General features: G+C 34.8%; 1 protein-coding gene across 9 annotated transcripts in view; it reads left to right on the top strand.

The window, feature by feature from the left end:
- The window catches only part of LOC127865925 (protein pangolin, isoforms A/H/I/S-like), an 81366-nt gene extending 60004 nt beyond the window's left edge, over positions 1–21362 (top strand). For 4 of the 9 annotated variants that reach the window (XM_052406066.1, XM_052406063.1, XM_052406068.1 and 1 more), the window contains 7 exons: positions 2277–2400; positions 4698–4776; positions 7096–7251; positions 8662–8833; positions 10352–10556; positions 13804–13882; positions 16654–21362. In XM_052406066.1, coding sequence (XP_052262026.1) covers positions 2277–2400; positions 4698–4776; positions 7096–7251; positions 8662–8833; positions 10352–10556; positions 13804–13882; positions 16654–17341 — 1503 coding nt within the window. In that variant the 3' untranslated portion in view covers positions 17342–21362. Of the gene's footprint in view, positions 1–2276; positions 2401–4697; positions 4777–7095; positions 7252–8661; positions 8834–10351; positions 10557–11889; positions 12059–12574; positions 12780–13803; positions 13883–14285; positions 14344–16653 lie in introns of all 9 variants that reach the window. The other 5 variants (XM_052406070.1, XM_052406071.1, XM_052406069.1 and 2 more) reach the window with 5 other exon arrangements.
- Positions 21363–22127: the final 765 nt, after the last annotated feature.

The following is a 22127-nucleotide window of genomic DNA, read 5'->3' as shown; positions in this document are numbered from 1 at the left end:
AATAATCTTGAAAATAGGCTACTATAAAGGCCATATCTTTATTCTTAGTTTAATTTAAATTAAATTTAAAATAAATATTATTGGTGATGTTAGTCTCTTAATTAAAGTGTGTGGTTGAGGTATTACCTCTCTTTTTAGTAATAGACTTGGCCTTATTATGTGGACTCATTATCAATTTTGTTTTTATGCTCCCTTGATTATGGGTAGGAGTACCTTTTGTAGTAGAGACCTTATCAGAGTAATCAATTTGTTTGTTGCTAATTTGATTTATCGCTGAGACATCGCTCTTCCCTGACATTTGACCCTTTTGAAAAAAATGAAGCTCTTTTTACATTGATAAATCAGCGGTAGATAAATACCTCAAAACAGTTGTGTTCCCCGGCATTATCAAGGTTTTCTATATTGTTTTGTCTTCTGTACAAGTTTATCTTGGTCCATGCCCTATTCACAAAACAAGACCTAAAATTGGTTAGGTGTTTAGGGTATTATATGATACCAAAATTGCGTGTCAGTTTTGATAAGCATTGACAATGTTTTTGGTTAGACAAAGCATATAATAGGGGTTTAATTGCGTGACTGTAAGCGGTGATGGTATCGCAGTCATAAGATACCTGATCTCTCTTGATCTACCGCAGTGGCATACCACCCGACTGCTAATTTATGACAATTACAGGTGATTGCTTTACCCAAATCACTCTAATTGCTACTCATCATTATTGATATCTCATCGTGCTAACTTATTTATTTTTTCTCTCATAACATGAGCGCATTTCAGATAATTAAAAAATGACATTGAAGAAAAATTTGGAATTGTGTTATTGTTCACTCTAACATTTTATTTGAGGATTCATGCAGACCCAGAAATAGTTTATGTAAAATATCTGTTTTCAATATGTTTTCAAAACCCTCAACATAATTCTTGCAAGATTACATGATCACCTTATTGAGGCTGAAGTGACTTCATCACTGAGCATGTCAAGATGGACTTAAATTAAAATCCTAGAAGGAATAACTCAAATTCTTAATTATAAACTAATATATACAGTATTAGGAATTGTTTGAGCAATGGTCTTTGTTAAACCTAACTTTTAACTTTTTCAATAATAGAACATTGTGTATGTGTATGTATATGTTTTCTGTTTTTTGCCTGACAGAAAAGATAATAGTCTTTTAGATAGTTTTCACATGCCCAGGATGTCTTCTTCATAAGCTAGGGATAGAAGTTGTCTTTCAATTCAACATGAAATGTTATTGCTCAATTATAAAATAGTTCAACTGCTGCAGTATCTTCATATGGATTGACGCCCACATTATTGTGTGATAAAATGCTTGTTGTATCAGATCATATCATATTATCAAGTGTCCATGTTTATTTAATTCATTTGAAGAGGAGCATGTCCTCCAATTGTTGATAATGTGACACAAACTTTGTAACCCACTTGCTATGGCCACCCATGTTACTGTAGTACTGCATTTACAAGAAATCATAGCCGCTGACATCTGACATGGAGATTGCCAGATGTACTTGTATCACACCTGAGGCAGGGCTTATCAAGGTTCACACCTGGGCTATTGATGTCATGACAATGCATGTTTCAGATTAATATGCCTATATGCGTGGATTATTTGCATAAGCTGTTTTTTACTTGGATTGCCATGCTGATTTGTAGTAATCATTTTTCTTGATAGTGAATAATTATTGTTGCTAGAATGGTTTCTTCAAACTACTACTAGAAGTACAATGTAATATGTATTTTTGCAAATGACAATTATATTCCTTTCTTTGTCCAAATACAACATGTACAGAGGTGTGCTCTTTCTTCTTTTCTGCTTATTACCTACCTTTCAATGTCAAACTAATTTTACAATAAGTTATTTACTTTACTTGAAGTATACACAATTGAAGAGTTTTAAGTGGCGCCCTGGTTCGGGTGATTTTCTCCCCTGAGGCGTTTCTTAAATCACACCCCTGCATATAATATGCATGTTTTGTGAACATGTGTATATTACACTCTCCTGTAGCAATCGATGATTGAATCAAGCACAATCCATGCTGCATGCACTATTTTATTTAGAATCTCAGCGTAGGCTTGTTAATGTATTCTGTTTTATATAGACAGACCTGTACAATAATTTATTGTAGAAATAGAAATTTAGGTCACAGATTACCACTGTAAAATTAAGTAATATGGGTTGCCAGTATGACGGACAGTGTCCCTATCATAGTATGCAACTATTGCATGTGTCTTTCACATTATGGTGTTTGTGTGCTTCAGGGAGGCAAGATGCCCATGTTGCAGTCCCCGCTCAGTGTCATGATGTACAACAACGAAGTGCCATTCTCATCACCTCCCCCAGCACACATGGGCATACCACCCGTCACCATAGACCCCAAAACAGGTATGTGGCACCTGAACCCTGCCCCATTCTTGGCTGTTAGGTTCTTTGGCTAGATATTTAATTGTCCAAAAAAAGGTAGATATATTTTCACCCAAAAGCTGATTTTACACATGCATGTTCGTTACATTTCAAGTGTTCCCAGTTACTCAATAACTGCTTTTGCCAAATATTAATTATGTGAAAATTCTGATCATTGGTGTTCTATTATTTTTAATATGTTTAAACAAATGAAATTTACTTAAGTCAAAGTTTTTCATTCATAGCAGTTGATTAAATTGGCCAATGTTAGAGTAAACCCTTCAAATAGCAAATGTGTTTGGATAATCTGTAATAATACATCATTTTAGTGTTTCCGAAAGTCAAACTAACAAGAGTTTCTTTCAAAATATATAAACATCGTATAATAATAGGTATAATAACTTAAAAATTCCTTCTAATTGAAAGGTCAAATAAGAAATGTCCAAACTAACAGTGTAAAAAAGCTGTTACTTGAATTTCAGTTTACGACGGTTTAATTCATATTTTTATCAAGTAACTATTTACTGTTGGTCAGATCTTTCATAGAATCAATATAAGATTGGCTTTGGAAAGGAAAACATTTCAGAATAAATTTTAATGAATTGACTGATATGAAATATTATATAAATATTGCTATTTGCTGAATGAATACATATTCAGCAGTGCCATGTTTATTTCCATGTAGAGAATGTGTGAATAAGGGCTGCACAGGAGATAAAACATTTAAATATGGAAACAAACATTTATTCAGATCTGTAGAAATAATGGTTGATACAATTGTGATTCTGTATGACTTATCATTTTCTTTTGTACCATGTAGTATTTATTTATTTATATAAATTAACAAGACACCTGCTGGTTATTATACCCCCACAAAACGAAGTTTAGGGGGGTATATAGGAGTGAGCTTGTCTGTCTGTCGGTCGGTCTGTTGGTTGGTCCGTATTCAGTGTCCGCTCTCTAATTCGAGTTGTTTTCATCCTATCTTCACCAAACTTGGTCAGATGTTGTATCTAGATAATGTCTAGGTAAAGTTCCAATATGGGTCATGCCGGATCAAAAACTAGGTCATGGGGTCACTTAGTGCGTTTTTAAACATTGAGCATGGTGTCTGCTCTCTAATTCAAGTCATTTTCATCCGAGCTTCACCAAACTTGATCAGAAGTTGTATCGAGATGATGGCTAGGTCAAGTTCGAATATGGGTCATGCTGGATCAAAAACTAGGTCACGGGTCACTTAGTGCGTTTTAAACATTGAGCATGGTGTCCGATCTCTAATTCGAGTAGTTTTCATCTGAGCTTCACCAAACTTGGTCAGAAGTTGTATCTAGATGATGGCTAGGTCAAATTCGAATATGGGTCATGCCGGATCAAAAACTAGGTCACGGGGTCACTTAGTGCGTTTTAAACATTGAGCATGGTGTCCGCTCTCTAATTTGAGTAGTTTTCATCCGAGCTTCACCAAACTTGGTCAGAAGTTGTATCTAGATGATGGCTAGGTCAAGTTCGAATATGGGTCATGCCGCATCAAAAACTAGGTCACGGGGTCACTTAGTGCGTTTTAAACATTGAGCATGGTGTCCGCTCTCTAATTCAAGGAGTTTTCATCTAAGCTTCACCAAACTTGGTCAGAAGTTGTATCTAGATAATGGCTAGGTCAAGTTCGAATATGGGTCATGCCGGATCAAAAACAAGGTCACGGGGTCACTTAGTGCGTTTAAAACGTTGAGCATGGTGTCCGCTCTCTGTTTCAAGTAGTTTTTATCCGAGCTTCACCAAACTTTGTCAGAAGTTGTAACTTTATGATGGCTAGACCAAGTTCTTAAATGGGTCATGGCAGGTCAAAAACTAGGTCACGGGGTCACTTAGTGCATTTTAAACATTGAGCATGGTGTCCGCTGTTTTTTGTGAAGACAACATGCAAAATATTCTGTGTCAATGCGGCGGTGGGGGTATTCGTCACCTCAGTCACAAAGCTCTAGTTTTGATTATTTGTACTTGTGATACCTTTGTCTCTTTGATAGCCTCAAGAAATGTGCAGAATTTAAGTGCTAGAAAATAACCATTATATTGATAATTTCCTCTGTCATCAGTTGAAATAATGCTAGAAAAGGGTGAGATGAAAAAAATAAAATATATACAGGTTTCTTTTTGTTATGGAAGATGTTAACAAATTTGCTTTGTTTTTTGAATGAATGTTCAAAATGTACCGAAGTTTTCTCATCAAAATACGATGTGTATCCTATGAGAATAATGCCCATTTGCTCACATGATTTCAGGTTTGCCTCTGAGGCACCCGTTTCCATACCCCACCGCCCCTGGTCAGTTTCCGCCTTCATTATACCATGACATACAATGGTGAGTAGATTACTATTGGAGCCTTCATTATACCATGACATACAATGTTGAGTAGATTACTATTGGAGCCTTCATTATACCATGACATACAATGGTGAGTAGATTACTATTGGAGCCTTCATTATACCATGACATACAATGGTGAGTAGATTAATATTGGAGCCTTCATTATACCATGACATACAATGGTGAGTAGATTACTATTGGAGCCTTGCTCTGTGAACAACAGGAGTATTTCAAGTGCATAAAATATCGTTCAAGATTAGCCTGTGCAGTCTGCACAGGCTTATAAGGGAGGACACTTAGCTTTTATGGTAATTTAATTTTTGGTTAAAAGAAAGTCTCTTCTTAGCAAAAATCCTATTTAATTAGACAGTGTGTTCAGGCCATTTGAGATGACTTTTGTTGCACATGCTTTAAGTCCCATTTTCCAAAGGCGAGGCACATGCATATATGAGCCTTGTTCTGAGAAAACTGGGCTTAATGCATGTGCTTAAGTATCGTCCCAGATTAGCTTGTGCAGTCTGCACAGGCTAATCAGGGACGACACTTTTCGCCTTAACTTGATTTTTTGTAAGGAGGGACTTCCTTGAAACTAAAAAGATACCATAAAAGCGGAAAGTGTTGTCCCTGATTGGCCTGTGCAGACTGCACAGTCTAATCTTGGACGACACTTTATGCACATGCATTAAGCCCAGTTTTCTCAGAATGTGGCTCATATGTAAATTCTCCCGAGCGACTGACATGCATAATCTTGTTTAAGTTTTAATCATAAGATTTATCAAAAGATTTTGTTAGCATGCATGGAATTCAAAGAGAAGTATTCGTGGCTCATGGCCCATGGCCCATTGTTTAGTAATGTTTTCTTCATCATAATCTCGGTGATTACCGATTATGAAAAACTACAGAACACTTCTCTTTTTATGCACGCTTGTTTATTTATGTGTTGTAAAGAGACGGTCATAAAAGTGTCAGCCATTTCTGTGGTATTTATTTTCACGTTTATGAACATTTATGTGCTTATTTCTGCCATATTGTTGTCATGTTTTATAAATCACAACTGAGTGTGTTACTTAATTACAGACATTTTAATTTTTTGTTCATGGCTGTTGCTGATATTGTTACAAATAAATATATGTGATGCTTTTTTTTTTGCTTTTTTAAAATAAATCTTTGCCAAGTGTATGAAAAACATTTAAAAAATAAAAGATAAATAAGAAAATGTAAGCTTTATTTTTTTCACTTCAGGTGTTCTGTTAATACCAAGGGTCATACATTTAATTTAGTTTGTAATATTGAACATAAAAATGAAAAAAAATGATTTAGCAAGATCACACCCTGTGTAAAAAATGTACAACAAATACTCACCCATGCAAATCATAAAACACGTACTGTCATTATGTTGAGTATTTGTTCAAACCATTTAACATGATATTATAACGTGTCCGCCCATGAGAAATGCTAATTTTAGCCATAATGTGATTAATCAGTTAGTGTAAATGAAGCTTTGTTAACCATTGGATGAAGTATGGTATTCAACAAAATTATGGCATTTAAAATGAATCATTTTCTAAAAAGATGAAATAAATGTGACTTGTCATTAATCTAAAAAATGCAAATCTGACAATAGAACCATGTGCCCTATACTTGATATAAGCGGAACGATGTTTACATGAAGTCAGATACTGTTACAAAAGTTTTTATGCATAATAATTCAATAATAAGGAAAATACTATTATATGTCTCCCAACTCACAAGTTGGTGTATACAATGGTATGAAAACTTAACATAATATTTGTATGTTCTTTTCTCAAGTGAGGTCAAAATTACAACAACATGGAAGCGTCTGTGTTTGTAAAAATACAACCCCATCAAATTTATTGTCTGATTCTATGGCACAACTATTAAGTTTCATATTTGTATAATTATTTAATGAAGTTATCCAGATATTATTGCAGTTAAAACACCTTGTAAGTAATAATAATGCAAAAAAAAATCATGCCAATGTTAATGATACATGTGTTTACACAAACCTTTGCCATGCAATCCATTTTATTGTATTGTTTAATGGGGATCTAGATTAGTTTAGATCTACAGCAGGAGACTGTAACGTGGTACAATAAGCTCTTGTAAGTGGGTTTCTACTTGTAAGCATGTTGAAAGGCATTTAAATGAACATTTTGTGTTTCAAAAACATGAATTCAAATTGTTAACAAATAGTAACTTACTTACAAACGTTTATTTAGACTGTCAATAGACAGAAGCTGGCACCTCGTGCAAAGATGGACACTGACCTTTGTCTCTGTATTCTCCTTGCAGGCAGCGGCCCCCAGGTTACCCCATCTCAGGTGCCTTAGGTGGGCCCTATCCGCCGTCTTTCACAGCCCGCTACCCCCCTGGCCTCTTTCCCCCTGGTGTGCCCCCTGGCATGCCACACCCAATGGCGGGACCAAACAAGGACTCAGACAATCACAGGTAACCATGGTGATTTGAAGGCTTTTACAGCATTTTTTATTTTCATGAAAGTTTTTTATATTATGGTCATATATAAAACAATGATTTGAAAATAGTTTTTTTTTGCTGGAACATTAGTTAATGTTGGTCTTTTATCATTTCTTATTCATTACCATTATCATTATTATTAATTATCTTTGGCTGCAACTGCTTTTAAACAAACTGACCCTCAAAACATTTATTGATCATACCGGCTGCCGTCCATTACAACTGTTGACATTGGGCTAATAAGCTGAAATTATATTTGTCCCAGATGAAATACTTTGTATTTGTCCAGGATTTGAGACCAAATATTGAACCCTGTGATGATGATAATTAATCATACAGGGAAAATAGAAATGAAAGCAATCTATTATTACAAGTTATCTGAGAGAAAATGGAAATTATGAGTTCTCAGAATTCTGTAATTCAAGTCTTACACATCCTCTTTGGGGTCATTTAAGGTTCTTTTGCGCTTTATAGTGTAATAATTCAAATATAAAGGAACCCCACTTGTCATAATTGAAGTAACTTAAGACAAGCATTTGAACTGTCATCATCATACATCACCATGCAAGCACTTGTTGCAAAAACTGATAGGTTCATAATTATGAAAACTGTGATTGCTTTGAAGATCTATTTTCATATCAGCCAGTAAAAGCAATTTTCAGTAAATGGTTAGCTTATATACTACATGTGGCTTCCAGATCATTTGTTAAGAACAATGCATCTTCCGTTTCTTTAAAACAAACATTATTTCTGTATCTAAATGTGCGTTATTTATTGGCAAAACCTTTGCTATTTGATGCTGCAGCAATAACTCTGTTGGTATAAAATAAAAGTTGTTTTACATTTGGTTTCATAGTAAAGATGAGATGATTATGTTTATAATAATTGACTTTTATTTGTAGAAATACAAGGACTGAGAGAGTTAAGCTTCATAATTATGTTCAGATTTCTTGTACTTCATTATTGCGTTCAAATTTGATTATATCACATTCTGGTATCCAAGTCATATTGTTGTGTATTGTTCAACTTAAACTTGCCCGACTTCTCCTACATAGAGTGTATATTTAACTGCCACAAAATCTAATTAGCCTGTGCGGACTGCACAGGCTTATGACCAGTGCCCGCGCTTGGTCAATATTTTTTGTATCCAAATTTATCTTGATATGTCTGAATTCTTATTATTTTTAATATTTGATTGGTGATTATAAAGAAAAATTGTAGCAAAATTTTCTTGTTTGTAGCCATTTTCTAAATTGGCAAATGGCAGAACAAGCCCTGAATGTTGGACAACAGTTAAGGCACATGCATTAAGCCCCATGTTCCCAGAACAAGGATCATATATTTCCTTGGAAGAAGCGCTGATTTGGTTGGTTCCTGTTTCAGACACGGTTATGACGGAAGCGGGAACCAGAGTCCGCAGCCTGAAAAGAAGAAGCCCCATATCAAGAAGCCCCTGAATGCTTTCATGTTATTCATGAAGGAACAGCGGGCGAAGGTGGTCGCAGAATGCACCCTGAAAGAGTCTGCAGCAATAAATCAAATTCTGGGAAGACGGGTATGTATATAAGAATCACTGCTCACTTACTCTGATTTCTTGAAATAATATTGTATTGAGTTATGAATGAAAATTATGTAACTAACTATTAAAGTAACATAAATACTCAAAATCAAGGAAAATTTGCCAAAATATATTATAAAATGAAGGTAGCCTATAAACAAATCAATGTTCCTTCGATGTTGCAATAGCCAAAATTTCAATGTAGATGTGGTGCAGTAACATAGACTTAACGAGATACATAATGCTTGTTTTTATATATTTATGGCATAATGTATTCCATTTTAATTTCCTGCAACGATATCAATTCATATAGAACACAAACACTAACATGGTACATGAACCTGTGTTGAATTTATTGTCCAACAAAAAAGAGCATTTTGTTTGTTGTTAAATTTATGTTTCTGACCACATCTAGCGTTGAAATTTTGGCCATTGCTATTAGGAACATAGATTTTTTATGTGTTAACTTAATTTTTTTAAATATTGTACGAAATATGCATTGATTTTGAGTGTTTATGGGCTATTAAGATAAATCATTGATAATTATACTCGTCTGCATTCATATTTTTCACAATCATCATTTGGGAAATGTACTTGTATGATATTTTTGTAACATGCAAAAATCATAGGAGTTTATTGATTTTACAGTTTACTGTAAGAATTGGATATCTCTAAAAATTAAAGTTAATGCTTATGTTTGAGTAGTCAGTGGCATTTTAGAGAACTGTTTGCAATGTAAAGCTGATAATAGACATTATTTCATTGTAAACTGATCATATTATTGACTAATCCGATGAAGGTGAGTAGAAAACAAACCAAACAACACAATAACACAACTGCACAAACACATGGGCAATGTATGATCTGCATATGGTGGGATGATGAAAGACAGTTAAGCAAAATATGCACCAAAGATAACCACAAAGGCACCTTGTGGAGTTGAAACAAGCCTGTAATTACCCAATCATTACTAGTGACCTTTCATGTCTTGATATTGAGAGACTCTGAGAAACAATTAATACTCTATTATGCCTACAGATAAAAAGAGGTCCTGTCTTTTGATGGCGTCTTATAGTATTTTCCAGCGCTGGCTCGTTTTTGGACCAACTAGTCATAGTTTGCTTGAACATTGATTTCTTTGATTTTTCCCTGACATCTTTGTTGCTCTCACAGCTTCGTACATTGTGTACATCTGAAAGAAAGATTTGCAGTGGTAGGTCATATAATTTTATCTTGAAGAGCTTTACAACTTCTTCTGTATGTACTGTAAAAGACTTTGTTCTTTCACTTGGAATAATGGCAGCAGTATTAGTATGGTTATGCAATTTGAGCTTTTCATTGGCCAGGGCTTTTATATGAGCCGGGTTCTGGGAAATCTGGGCTCAATGCAAACTGTCGCAGAGTAATAATATTATGGGATAATTGTCTACCAGTATATCAGTGTATGGTCAAACAGGAATGGACAACTGGTACCTGTCTGTAGAACCATGGTAACAGTGATTCCTGTGTTTTCAGTGGCATGCTTTAGATCGATCGGAACAGGCTAAGTATTACGAAATGGCGCGGAAAGAAAAAGAATTACACCTACAACTATACCCTGGTTGGAGTGCACGAGACAATTATGCTGTCCATGCAAAAAAGAAAAAAAGAAAGAAGGATGTAATACCGGGCCAGAAAAGCCCACGGCCCGATGATCGATTTATGGACAATCCTGCATTTGGTAAATATAGGGGCCCTTAGTTCCAATGCATGCAGGGGTAAATCCTATTGGCATTTTACTCTCAAAAGATTTTGTTTCAAAAGATTTTGTGAATATTATGGCTGGACTTACTGGACAGTTTTCACAGTAACAAGTTTATGCTGTGTTACAATGGTCAAAGGAAACAAATTGTTTAGTTTTGAAACCTTACCATGTACCCATTTGTTATGAAACTCTTGACTTGTTTGTTGTTTTGACAAATTTCACACAATTGTTCATGTTGTTTTTTGTTGTTGATCAACAAACGCCCGACTACACTTGAAGTCTTCAATTCCCAACAAGGTATGAATCGTTGAGAAAATCCGATATTTTCTGGTATTTGTGCCTCGTCCATAAGTCTTGTGCACTCCAACCTGTTCCGGTATAATAAAATAAATACACAACCTTTGTGTTAAGCAGCAAATGGTGATACAAGTATAGAGGTGGCATGGCTGAAATAATTGCATTTTATTACAATAATAAACCCATCAGAAAACAATAAACTTCAATGAAGAGTTCACACACACACACCTGTTACATTTCTCATGGCATTATACAATCGACAAAAGGATTTCAATAAAAAAATTATACAGTTACATATATTAAAAAATATATACAAAGTTACATATATTAAAAATTTTTCATATAGACATTTGATTTTTGAATCATATTTTACATTTGATAATTAATCACTGTTACTTGACAAGTGCCTTTTGAATATAGAAGTAGAAAAAGTTAAGGTGTTACCATGTTTTAACTCTTCTCAAACTAAACAATTTTATGATTGTGTCTGTTACTACATAATAATATTACATACAAAAGTCAGAATAAACTTTGTTTATAATTTTTGAAGTCAGTTGCATGACACTGCAACCATTTCCATTATATACTAAGCATTTGTTCAACTCTACAAATAGGGGCACAATTTTCATTAGAAAATGACTTTCCTTAACATATCTTTGGTTGAAAAAAGAAAAAGATTTTGTAAGAAATATGAACTATTTAGTGCTGCCTTTCTGCATACAAAAGGTGACATTAGCAGGTTTAATATGAAAGTTAATGTCTGGTATTAAAATTAAAATGCACTTTGCCATGCTAAAACAAGAAAACTTTTAGCATGGCAAAGTGCAAGTTTTTTGCAAAAGAGCTGGCTGCAAACAGCAGTGAAATAAACATTTAAAAGTGACCATCTTAGTCTATAAAATAGTTACATGTTCTGGTTAAGCTCAAATGTTAATAGTGCCAATGGCCTATAAAGATTCAATATTTGCGCTCTAACATTAATGTTGATTGTGAATGGCTGACTGTTTTACAGTGGCATTCCCTTGATAAGGCGGAACAGGCTAGATATTATGAACAGGCCCGCAAAGAAAAAGAATTGCATGTACAATTACACCCTGGTTGGAGTGCACGTGATAATTATGGGACGCACGTGAAAAAGAAAAAGCGGAAAGCAGATGAAGCGCTTAAGGTTGAAACTCCAGGTAAAGAGTTAGATTTCTAACTTAAGTGAAATCAATCACTTGAAAGAAAGGGCTTAATAGTTATTATGAAAATGTAGAATACATTGTGAGCACTTGTAAACCAACGAGATTGTTATTCACAAAGGTTCAGAGTACAAAACTAATCCCAAGTTTGGAATGTTCAAAGGTTTGTTTTGGTTCAAGCCACAATCTCTCTGTGCACTTCAACCAGGAGCCCTATGCAATGCAACACATCCTTTTCAAACTGCGACTTGCGTCACCTGGTACAGGTGTAACCATGACATTCACAGCTTCTATCGGTACTAAAATGCCATTGATTACCTAACAGCTTTCCATTTTTTCCCCCAGTTATTCAAAATTAAGTCACCCAGTGTTCATATTGCTGGCTTCTGTTTGTTAACGTAATTGTCTTTTTTTATACACATTTTCTGCAAAACAGTGACAAAAATAAGATAAAACCAATTAACCATGTGAAAAGCTAGTTCTATATAGGGGTTAATTTGCTAAAATTTTCAGTGGCATTCTTTAGAAAGGTCAGAGCAAGCTAAATATTATGAACAGGCGAGGAAAGAAAAGGAATTACATTTGCAATTGTATCCTGGGTGGAGTGCACGAGATAATTATGCGACGCACACTAAGAAAAAGAAACGAAAAAAGGAAATGTCACAAATCGGTGATGCAAAATCCTTTCGGCAGGAAGATACATCAAACCCAGCCTTTGGTAAGGGAGAACATTGTGTGAAGTTTGATACAATAACAAGCTCTGACATTGTGTAAGGTTTTGTTGCAAGTTTGAAGACCCATGAATTTAAGGATTCTTCAAAATACATGTATTGCTAGATTTTTTGATAACTTGATTCAAGAAATAAACATTATGTTTGTTCTATTGATTAAAAAAATCATCAGTGTTTAAAGCTTTTACCAGAATTCGAAAACACTGTAATCCTTAAATCTGCAATTATCATAAAATAGAAAATGTTCATTAATTTTTTACAAGATAACATTCGTGTCACTAATGCGTGTTTTATGTCGATCTGACATTAAATGTAGCTATTGCATCTAGCATTGTCACATGATGTGTGGTCTTGATTACGAGACTGATTGCATACATGCCAACTTTTGCAAAAGTCAAATGCTACAAATATCTCTTCACAACATCATTATAATCTTGTGAAATTAATTGTTTTGAAATTATTCTGATTGCGATGTTCATCAGGAGAACTACACATAGTTATTATTAATCCTACTTGTGCAACTGGTTGTCATAATTATGAAATGTGCTGATGAAATGTAGATACCCAGGGTTTTGTGTCAGTACTGGATAGAATTAATTTGTAATGCCCATTTATTATTTTCATGGAAATTTTTTTTTTTTAATTTACTGATATTACGATAAATAGTAAATTTCTTATACTTGTGTGCTTCTCTTATGATTTCTTAATCTAATATTATGAAAACAATCAAAAATGTTTGTCCATTTTTGTGGGATCATGCTGTTATTCTGCATGACTTCATGATGTTGTGAATATTTTGAGCAGTGTGGTGCAGAAATGGGTCTCATGCCATATGCCTCCAGTGTATTGAGACCAGGTCACTGAGTGACTTAATAGCGACCATTTTAGCACCAGACCAGACTGCTCCATTGCCAGGGCTTGTCTGGAGCTACTGGCCCTGATATGGCATAAGACCCATTTCCTCATGATGCATCTCTTGCTGTATAGTTATTATATTCTGTGTAATTTCAGGAGAGTGTACAAGTAATGCCAAAAAGTGTCGTGCGCGGTATGGTATGGAACAACAAAAGAACTGGTGCAAACCGTGTCGGTATGTATCTAAAATCGTAGAGAAACAGTTCTTGTTAAAAATTATGTTTTACTGCTTCAGAAAGAATGTTGAGCATATTGCAAAATGAAATAACATGCATAAGACACATGATATTTTAAAGATGAATTAAGTGTCAAACAAAGGTAATAATTATTTTGCACATACTGTTTATTTTAATACCGCTTAACAATACAAGAACAGTACGTTTTGCACAAATTTAACGGAACAGCAGCTAAAGAAAGATGACTGAAAACCCCAGTATAAAGATGAGATTGTGGAATATTCCTATGTATTCACATATAAGTCTGTAGGTAGGCCCATGTCAGATGGAGTTCTATGAAACCTTATTGTGTTCACTTGAAGGAAATTGTGCAGAGGCTATACATGTATTTATTGATTTCAGGACGGATCTAGCTTGTGATCAAAATGTAGATATTAAAATACCTAAGTCAGAAAGTGAGGTAGGCGGAACGTCTTGTGCCGCATGAACGGATGGCTATTAATAGTAGCGCTTTGTCTGCTGCTTACTGCATTTTCATTGGCTGAGAATAATTCTTCTTTTTTGCATGTTACCATCTTGGATACATATTGTTAATTAAATTTAAATTAATGGCCTAATGGAACCATGTTTTGCTTTGATTTTGTAAGTGCAAAGTGGGAAACAACAGATAATTGTTGACTAAGGAAATTTTTCAGAAATTTATAAAACTTTAAAGTCAAACTAACCAGCCTTGAAAATGACTTGCTGCTTTATGTAATGCTTTGCTTTTTGTGTTTGATAACCATAGCATAATCAGAGCTGTACAGGTGTCAGCAACTGTCTGCTGACAGCCATTTATTATGCAGGTGAATCATTTTATCACATGGTTGATTACTCGTGCCTTATAATATCAATATCAACATATTAGTTGTACCTAATATAAACATACAGGTCAAAGAGAGCTTTTTTATCTGGTCACTGGCTTTACTTTTACTGCTTTTTGCTGCTTTTATTGTTTTGTTAACAACTTACTGAGTGATGGCTGTATTATTTTATTTATCTGTATATTACACAGAGCTTCGTGTTGCTTGATGCTTAATAACATTATAAGATTTAGCTAGATCATTTTACAAGTAATTGTGTTTATTTGTCCACAACCACTGTTTTTATCCAGCTAGTTGTTGCATGATATAACCTTAGAAATGCTGTTCTACATATATGTAGCTAATATAATTAATAAATACTGCTAGAAGTCTATGTTTTCTGTTTATATACCAATATCCTGCAACATGCTTTAAAGTTTGCCTTTGATTGTACTTGGTATTCAAAATGTATCAAATATTTAAAATATGAAAACTCTCAGATTATTCTGGCATATTAATTTTGACATTAATCCCCTTTGATAGAGGAGCTATATTGCTTAGGATCAGTTGGTCAGTTGTTGGGTAGGCGGTCTGTCTGTGTAAAGTTGGTTTCTTGACAATATCTAGAGAACCCTTTGACCTGCAACCATGCAAATTGTAATTCTGGTTCATTGGAAAGAAAAGAAAAAGCTATTAATTTTAGGTCAATAATTCAAAGGTCAAGTTCAGAGGAGCTATGAAATTTAACAGAGGATTTTGTTTAGTTCAGCTAGATTATCAATTTTAATATTCTTATGATCAGAGAAATTCGTCAACACTAACCAGAGTTCTTCTGGTGCCAGTTATAATGTTAAACGTTGGATCTTTATGTGCATTTAGTGTGCTGGGTAGCATTGATAAATGATGACCCCTAAAGATGACTTGCTGCAAGTCGAGGGGGCATACATGTTGTACAAACATCTTGAGTTTGTTATTAAATAACATTGCTTTATTCATGATTGAAAAACGTACATTATCAACACCACTGATATTAGAGCACAAGCTGTATACAAGTTTTGTCTTACGTTAACCAATGTCACTTCAAGTAATGGTTGTATTTGCTTTAGTATTACTGTAATTAACAGATGCTGACTGTATGCTACACTTGTCATTGTGATATTGTTGTTGTTTGGACTTACAATTACTGTAATAATAGTGAAAAATATTGATGCACTTCTTGAAATCTCTAAAAACATTTCAACAATAAAAATCATAATTATTACATTTGTACAATTATGTTAAACAAGTAAATTCATTTTGAATTAAGTTATTTGAGTCACGCTCTGAGAAAACTGGGCTCAATGCATGTGCGTAAAGTGTCGTCCCAGATTAGCCTGTGCAGTCTGCACAGGCTAATCAGGGATGACACTTTCTGCCTAAATTGGATTTTTGCTAAGAAGAGTGTTCATTTAAATGAAAAATGTCATAAAAGTGGAAAGTGTCATCCCTGATTAGCCTGTGCGGACTGCACAGGCCAATCTGGGATGACACTTTACACACATACATTATACCCAGTTTTCTCAGAACACGAGTTATTTTATAGTGTTGAATAAATGAGCCTTGTTCCGGAAAAACTGGGATTGATGCATGTACACAAAGTGTCAACCCAGATTAGCCTGTGCAGTCTGTACAGTCTTAGCAGGGAAAACACTTTCCACTTTCCACATGGGATTTTTTTGTTTTAAGGAGATCTCTTCTAAACGGAAAATCCAAAGTGTCTTCCCAGATTAACCTGTGTGGACTGCTTTTGCTCATCCTAGATGACACTTAAGTCTTAAAGTGCATGCATTAAGAACAGTTTTGCCAGAAAGAGGTTCAATTGATTATAACAACAAATCAGTTTGTAAAGTACAATGTCATAGTGCTAACATATGGTTTGTATTTTTCAGGAGGAAGAAAAAATGCATTAGGGTTTATGGTGACGATTGTACAGACGAGGAGGACGATGAGATGAGTGACAGCCAAATGGGCGGAGACAGTTACCATGACAGCGACTCCATGCTGGGCAGCCCTGCCCTCTCCTCTGCCAGTGAGGACCCTTTCTCCACCCCCAGCAAGTCCCGCAGCCTGAAGAGGGCAGGCGTAGAATCTCCACTCGTACACAACTCTACATGTGACCTGCCAACACACGACCTGGATCATGCCTTCAAGGCGGCGTCTCAGGGAGCAATGCCTGCCAGCCATTCACCATTCTCAGTATTTAACCTCTATGACCGTGATCGACATTTGCCGGACCGATACATTTCTCAACAGTTTCCTCACATGTCAATGAACGCTAGCTCATCCCCAAAGCCTTTCGGGCTCAGTAGATCATATAGCATCGAGTCTCTGGCAAAATCATCCGTCAATTCTGACTACAAGGAAAAAGAGCATGCTGATCAAAATACGTCAATGGAATACGCAGAACTGTCCCCACTTTCAAGTCCAGGAATTTTAGGCTCGCCAAAGTTTAGTTTGACCACATTTGGCGAGGACATCAATAAAAACCTGAGCCCTAAGAAAGCTTTAAATAACTCTTTCAGTATTTCAACCCTTTCTGTTTCTTCAGTCACTCCCTCCAGAGTGCATTGCAGCTAACACGTAGTGTCGTTACTGACAGAATGGTTCAAGTGTCCTTATTAAAAAAAACAAACTTTCACAAGGCCTTTTGTTTATTCATATTTCATCGTATGTGTGGCATTTAGATCAGTCCGCAGATCGGTCAATTTGGCAGGAGCATGAACAACAACCAGTCTTCAAGTTTAGTTGTCTGCTGTACCCAGTCTACAGAATCGTCCCACGAGTGGGTGTGATCGCATTCCTCATTGCGTTTGAACCAGGGATCTCAGCTGTTTTTCTGTGCTACTTAGCTTTCTGACCACAATCACTGGGGACTCATTTATTTAACGTTACGTCTTCATCTACTAACTACTAAGCCAAAAGATTGTCAGCTGATGCTTGGACAAAGTGCATGTCATATTTGTGTGGTCTCTTGTTGTAAAGCTTTATTTCTGTATTAAACCAAAGACTCTTAATATTAAAGAGCTTGGTGAATGAAGAAAACATCTAATAAAGATGATCACACGAGGCATTGATGTCAAAGTGAACATGACTGCCGAGGCATGCAGCACGTTTCCAGTGATGTCTTCAGATTGCCAAATCTTGACTGTGTTCATACAAATCAAATGATAGACTGGTTTCTTATAAGGAAGGAGCCACATTGGAAGTGTTAACAATGAAGCCTTGTTCTGGAAAACTGGGCTAAATACATGAGAGTATAGTTTCTTCCCAGATAGATAAGCCTGCATTTTCTGCACCGGTCAATCTGGGATGACACTTTCCGCTTTTATGGAATTTTTCCTGAATAAGAAATCTCTTTAATGAAAATTCAGCTTAGGCAGAAAGTGTTGTCCCAGATTATCCTGTGCAGACTGCACAGGCTAATCTGGGATGACACTTTGCTCACATGCATTGACCCAAAATTCCTAGAACAAGGCTTAATGCATGTTTAACAGTCTCACCTGGTGACTTCACAACATTATTTTGTATGTGTACTTATTAAACATTGTGTTATACATTTTTGTGGGGGCATGTTGTTAGTATAATGTTATTATTGCTATAAAGTTTGTAAAATTGTTAGCAGTGCATTTTTCTGTATAATGTGATATATAGGAACAACTATTACTCTTTATTGAAACACTTCTTGTTATTTGTTTTCACTGTTGTAAAAAACAATGCTTCAGTAGTTTAATTTTTGTTTGATGGCTAAATCATTAAGTAATCACTTTCTTTTTTATGTATAGTTTCAACCGACTACTTCAGTTACCTACTTACTGTATTGAATAGTTTGTACACCATTTTTAAAAAACTTTTTCTAATGACTTGTTTTAATGTTTTTATCAATTAAAATATCACAGTTAAATCTACTTGTATATGAGTTGATCTCTGGGAATACTGTGCTATTAGATGTGTGTACAGAATTGCTGCAGATTGGCATGTGCAGTTTGTACTGGCTAATGGGGATGTCACTTTCTGCTTTGTTGAATTTTTTCTGATGGAGGGTGTTCTCTTCATTACAAAAATCCAGTCAAGGCGGAAAGAGTCGTCCCTGATTAGCCTGTGCAGACTTCACAGGCTAATTCAGGAGGATACTTTATGCACACGAATCAAGTCCAGTTTTTCCAATGATTGCTCATATGTTATATGTGTGTAAAGGAAAAACAAAAACTTCAATGGTGACCATAAAATATCTTTTTATGTTATGAACATCTGAACCAAGTTCTGATAAATTGACCAATTAAGTGATGTACAAACACTCCGCAATTGTTAAAACAGTTGTGTTAAAACCAAAACAAACACTAATTTTAGTATTTTATGGACAGATATCAGTCGGTCTGTTGCAATACTGTTGATTTTTTACAACAGACAAATATCATGTAGCTACATATCACATTGAAGTTGCAAGTTTAGAAAAGCTTTGTTTTCCACAGCAAATTTCAATCAAACAGTAAGTTTAATTCCTTAAATGTGAAACTAGTTGAGGTCTGTAACTGGCCCAACAGACATTCATTGATTTCTTGTCTACATGTCATATGGAACTTGTAGCCCCTATCGTACAATATATAACATATAAATGTTATGATGTGTATATTTTTGCAAAAACAATGTGCTTTGTATAATGATCTTTTGTCCGTGCCATTTTTGTATGTGTGGTTGGAAACCCGTAGGATAGCAGTATGCATTTTAAATGCCAACACCTGCTCAATATCTATGGATCATGCAGCATGTATAGAGTCTCATAAATGCACATATCTTTCTTATTAACATGACATACAGGGTCCTGTGTTATTATAGGATCTTATGGAACAGAAAACTATAATTAGGACAAAATTTGCCCCTTAACTTCTTCTGTAAAAATGCATAATCTTTTTCATCTTTGAAATACCAGATGTATCAGGTATTATGTTGTCCATGTTATAGAGTTTTGTGCAAACAATTTGCCAGCGAAGATGATGTCCATTAAAGAATTTTAGTCAATCTGGACACTGTTTTCACTTGTTTATGTCGGATCAGAAAGTGTTGATAATCATCTTTAGAACTCTGTGTTCAGAGTTTGTAACATGGACACTACCAGTGTGTAAATGAACTATGAAGCATCGGCAGCAACATACAAGAATGAATGTGCAGATACAATGTGTCTTGTTCTGAGAAAACTGGGCATTATGCATGTGCGTAAAGTGTTGTCCCAGATTAGCCTGTGCAGTCCGCACAGGCTAATCAGGGTTGCACTTTCCGCTTTGATGGTATTTTTCGTTTAAAGGAAGTCCCTTTTTACTGAAAATCTAGTTTAAGCGTACTGCACAGGCTAATCTGGGACGACAATTTACGCACATGCATTATGCCCAGTTTTATCAGAACAATACACAAATGATCATTCTGAATAGAAATAAAGACACAAATAGTTTAAAAAAATCTGTTATCAATTATATTGTTTGTTCATATTTGTATTATGTATAACATAATATTGATACATGTATGTATAATATATATAATTAAGTGACATTTGTCCGGCAATTAGTTAAGGCTAATGTAGACTGATATTTGTTGCCCTCTGTGAATAAGTAAGCAACTTGAAATGTTCTGAGACTTCTGCTAGATCATTGTACAAACACTGGGGCTGTCGGCTGTAGTTATAAATTAATATAAGAGCTTGATTTACTTCATGAATTTTGAAACAGCAAGTGTGTGGCAGTCTGACAGAAATATTTATGTTTACTTATCAATTAACATTAAATGTTTGGCATATAGCTTATCATTTGTACTGACTTTGTTATGCCATTATTAAGATTAATTGTTTTGACACTTCAGGTAAATGATCATTGGTGTTTGCAAAATGTTAACAGAAATTTCTTTGTAATTTAAACCTTGCAGTTCTATAGGGATATATCTGACTGATGAAGTGTTACATCTAAAGAGTTTAGATTTTTACACTTGTCAAGACAATTAGTATCTGCTATAGTAATATTAAAACAATAAATCCTTTCTCTGTATCTATTAAATAATGAATGAAATATATTTTGCAGTGAACACAATTTTGGTAAGAATTAATTTTGTCAGAGAGATATGGCTTTTGAACGTACCTGTGTCTCATTATGTACATTTTGCATATGTATTTCCACTCAGTGGATAGAACGCTTGTTTGTCTGATATTTCAGTTTGTGTATGATATAATATGTTGGTCTACCTCTTTCTCTTGTTTTCTTGTTCAAATTTTTTATGAATAAGTACATTCTTATAATACGTAATGAAAAAATAGTTCAGTAAGGTCTCACCCAAAAAAAATTAAGCTAATCTCAATAATAACAGGTAAATGATGATAATATGCAATTTCCTTTTAATTCTTTAGGAAAATACCTTATGAATACTTGTCAATACAGGTCAGCTTAAAAACACTTGTTTGGAGTATGGAACAGTTGGTAGTTATATTAAATTCTAGTCAGATGTACTAACTGCCAGTGTAGATGTCCGCAATTGTTCACATAAAGTAGCTTCTCTAACCTTTGCATTTCAAATGTTGTATATCTAATGTGTGTAAACCAATGATAGCATGTATTGTTTGTCAGATATAACTCTTGCAATTATTATATATGTATTTAATTTATAAACATGATAAAATTTGTATAGAGAGTTGGAGATCTGTGGGCTTTTTTGTTATTTTGCTGCTTGTTTCCATCAATCAGGTCTGGATATCTGTTCAGTAAAGAAATCAAAATCTTAATGACTGTTGAATATGGTTTTCTGTTTATTTCTATTATCTCAGAGTTTTAACATTTTATCATTTGGTTAAATTTTGTTGTACTATAGATAGGAGTCTGGTTGTGAAGCTGTAGATACATGTAGCAGGCCAGATTACCATACATACTTTTATGCTAAATACCATTGACTCAAAATATGCACATGCCATTATTAAAACTTGTCTAAAGTTAGTAACTACCTGAATAACTTACAGTCTGATTATTGTATATATGGTTAACTATTTTGCTTATTTATTTTATTTAAAAATGCACAATGACTTCATTTTTTTATTCCGACATTCCTTTCAGGAATGTAGCCATTTAATTACAATTTCTTGTTTCTTACCAGGAAAACTAAATGAGCTCCACTCTGTGAAAAGGGGGCTTAATGCACGTGTGTCAAGCGGACTGCACAGGCTAATCAGGGACAACACTTTCTGCCTAGTCTTTATTCTTGTTTAGAAAAGACTTCCTTAATTTTTTTCTCTCCATAAAATCCAAATTGAAGACCCTGAAAAGCTTGTGCAGACTGCACAGGCTAGTCTGGGACAACATGCATTAAGCTAAGTTTTTATGGAGCGCCGCTCAGA

The sequence above is a fragment of the Dreissena polymorpha genome, chromosome 2, assembly GCF_020536995.1.
Source record: "Dreissena polymorpha isolate Duluth1 chromosome 2, UMN_Dpol_1.0, whole genome shotgun sequence".
Classification (NCBI taxonomy): domain Eukaryota; kingdom Metazoa; phylum Mollusca; class Bivalvia; order Myida; family Dreissenidae; genus Dreissena; species Dreissena polymorpha.
The sequence above is the reverse complement of the archived record's forward strand: the minus strand, read 5'-3'. Positions and strand labels throughout refer to the sequence as shown.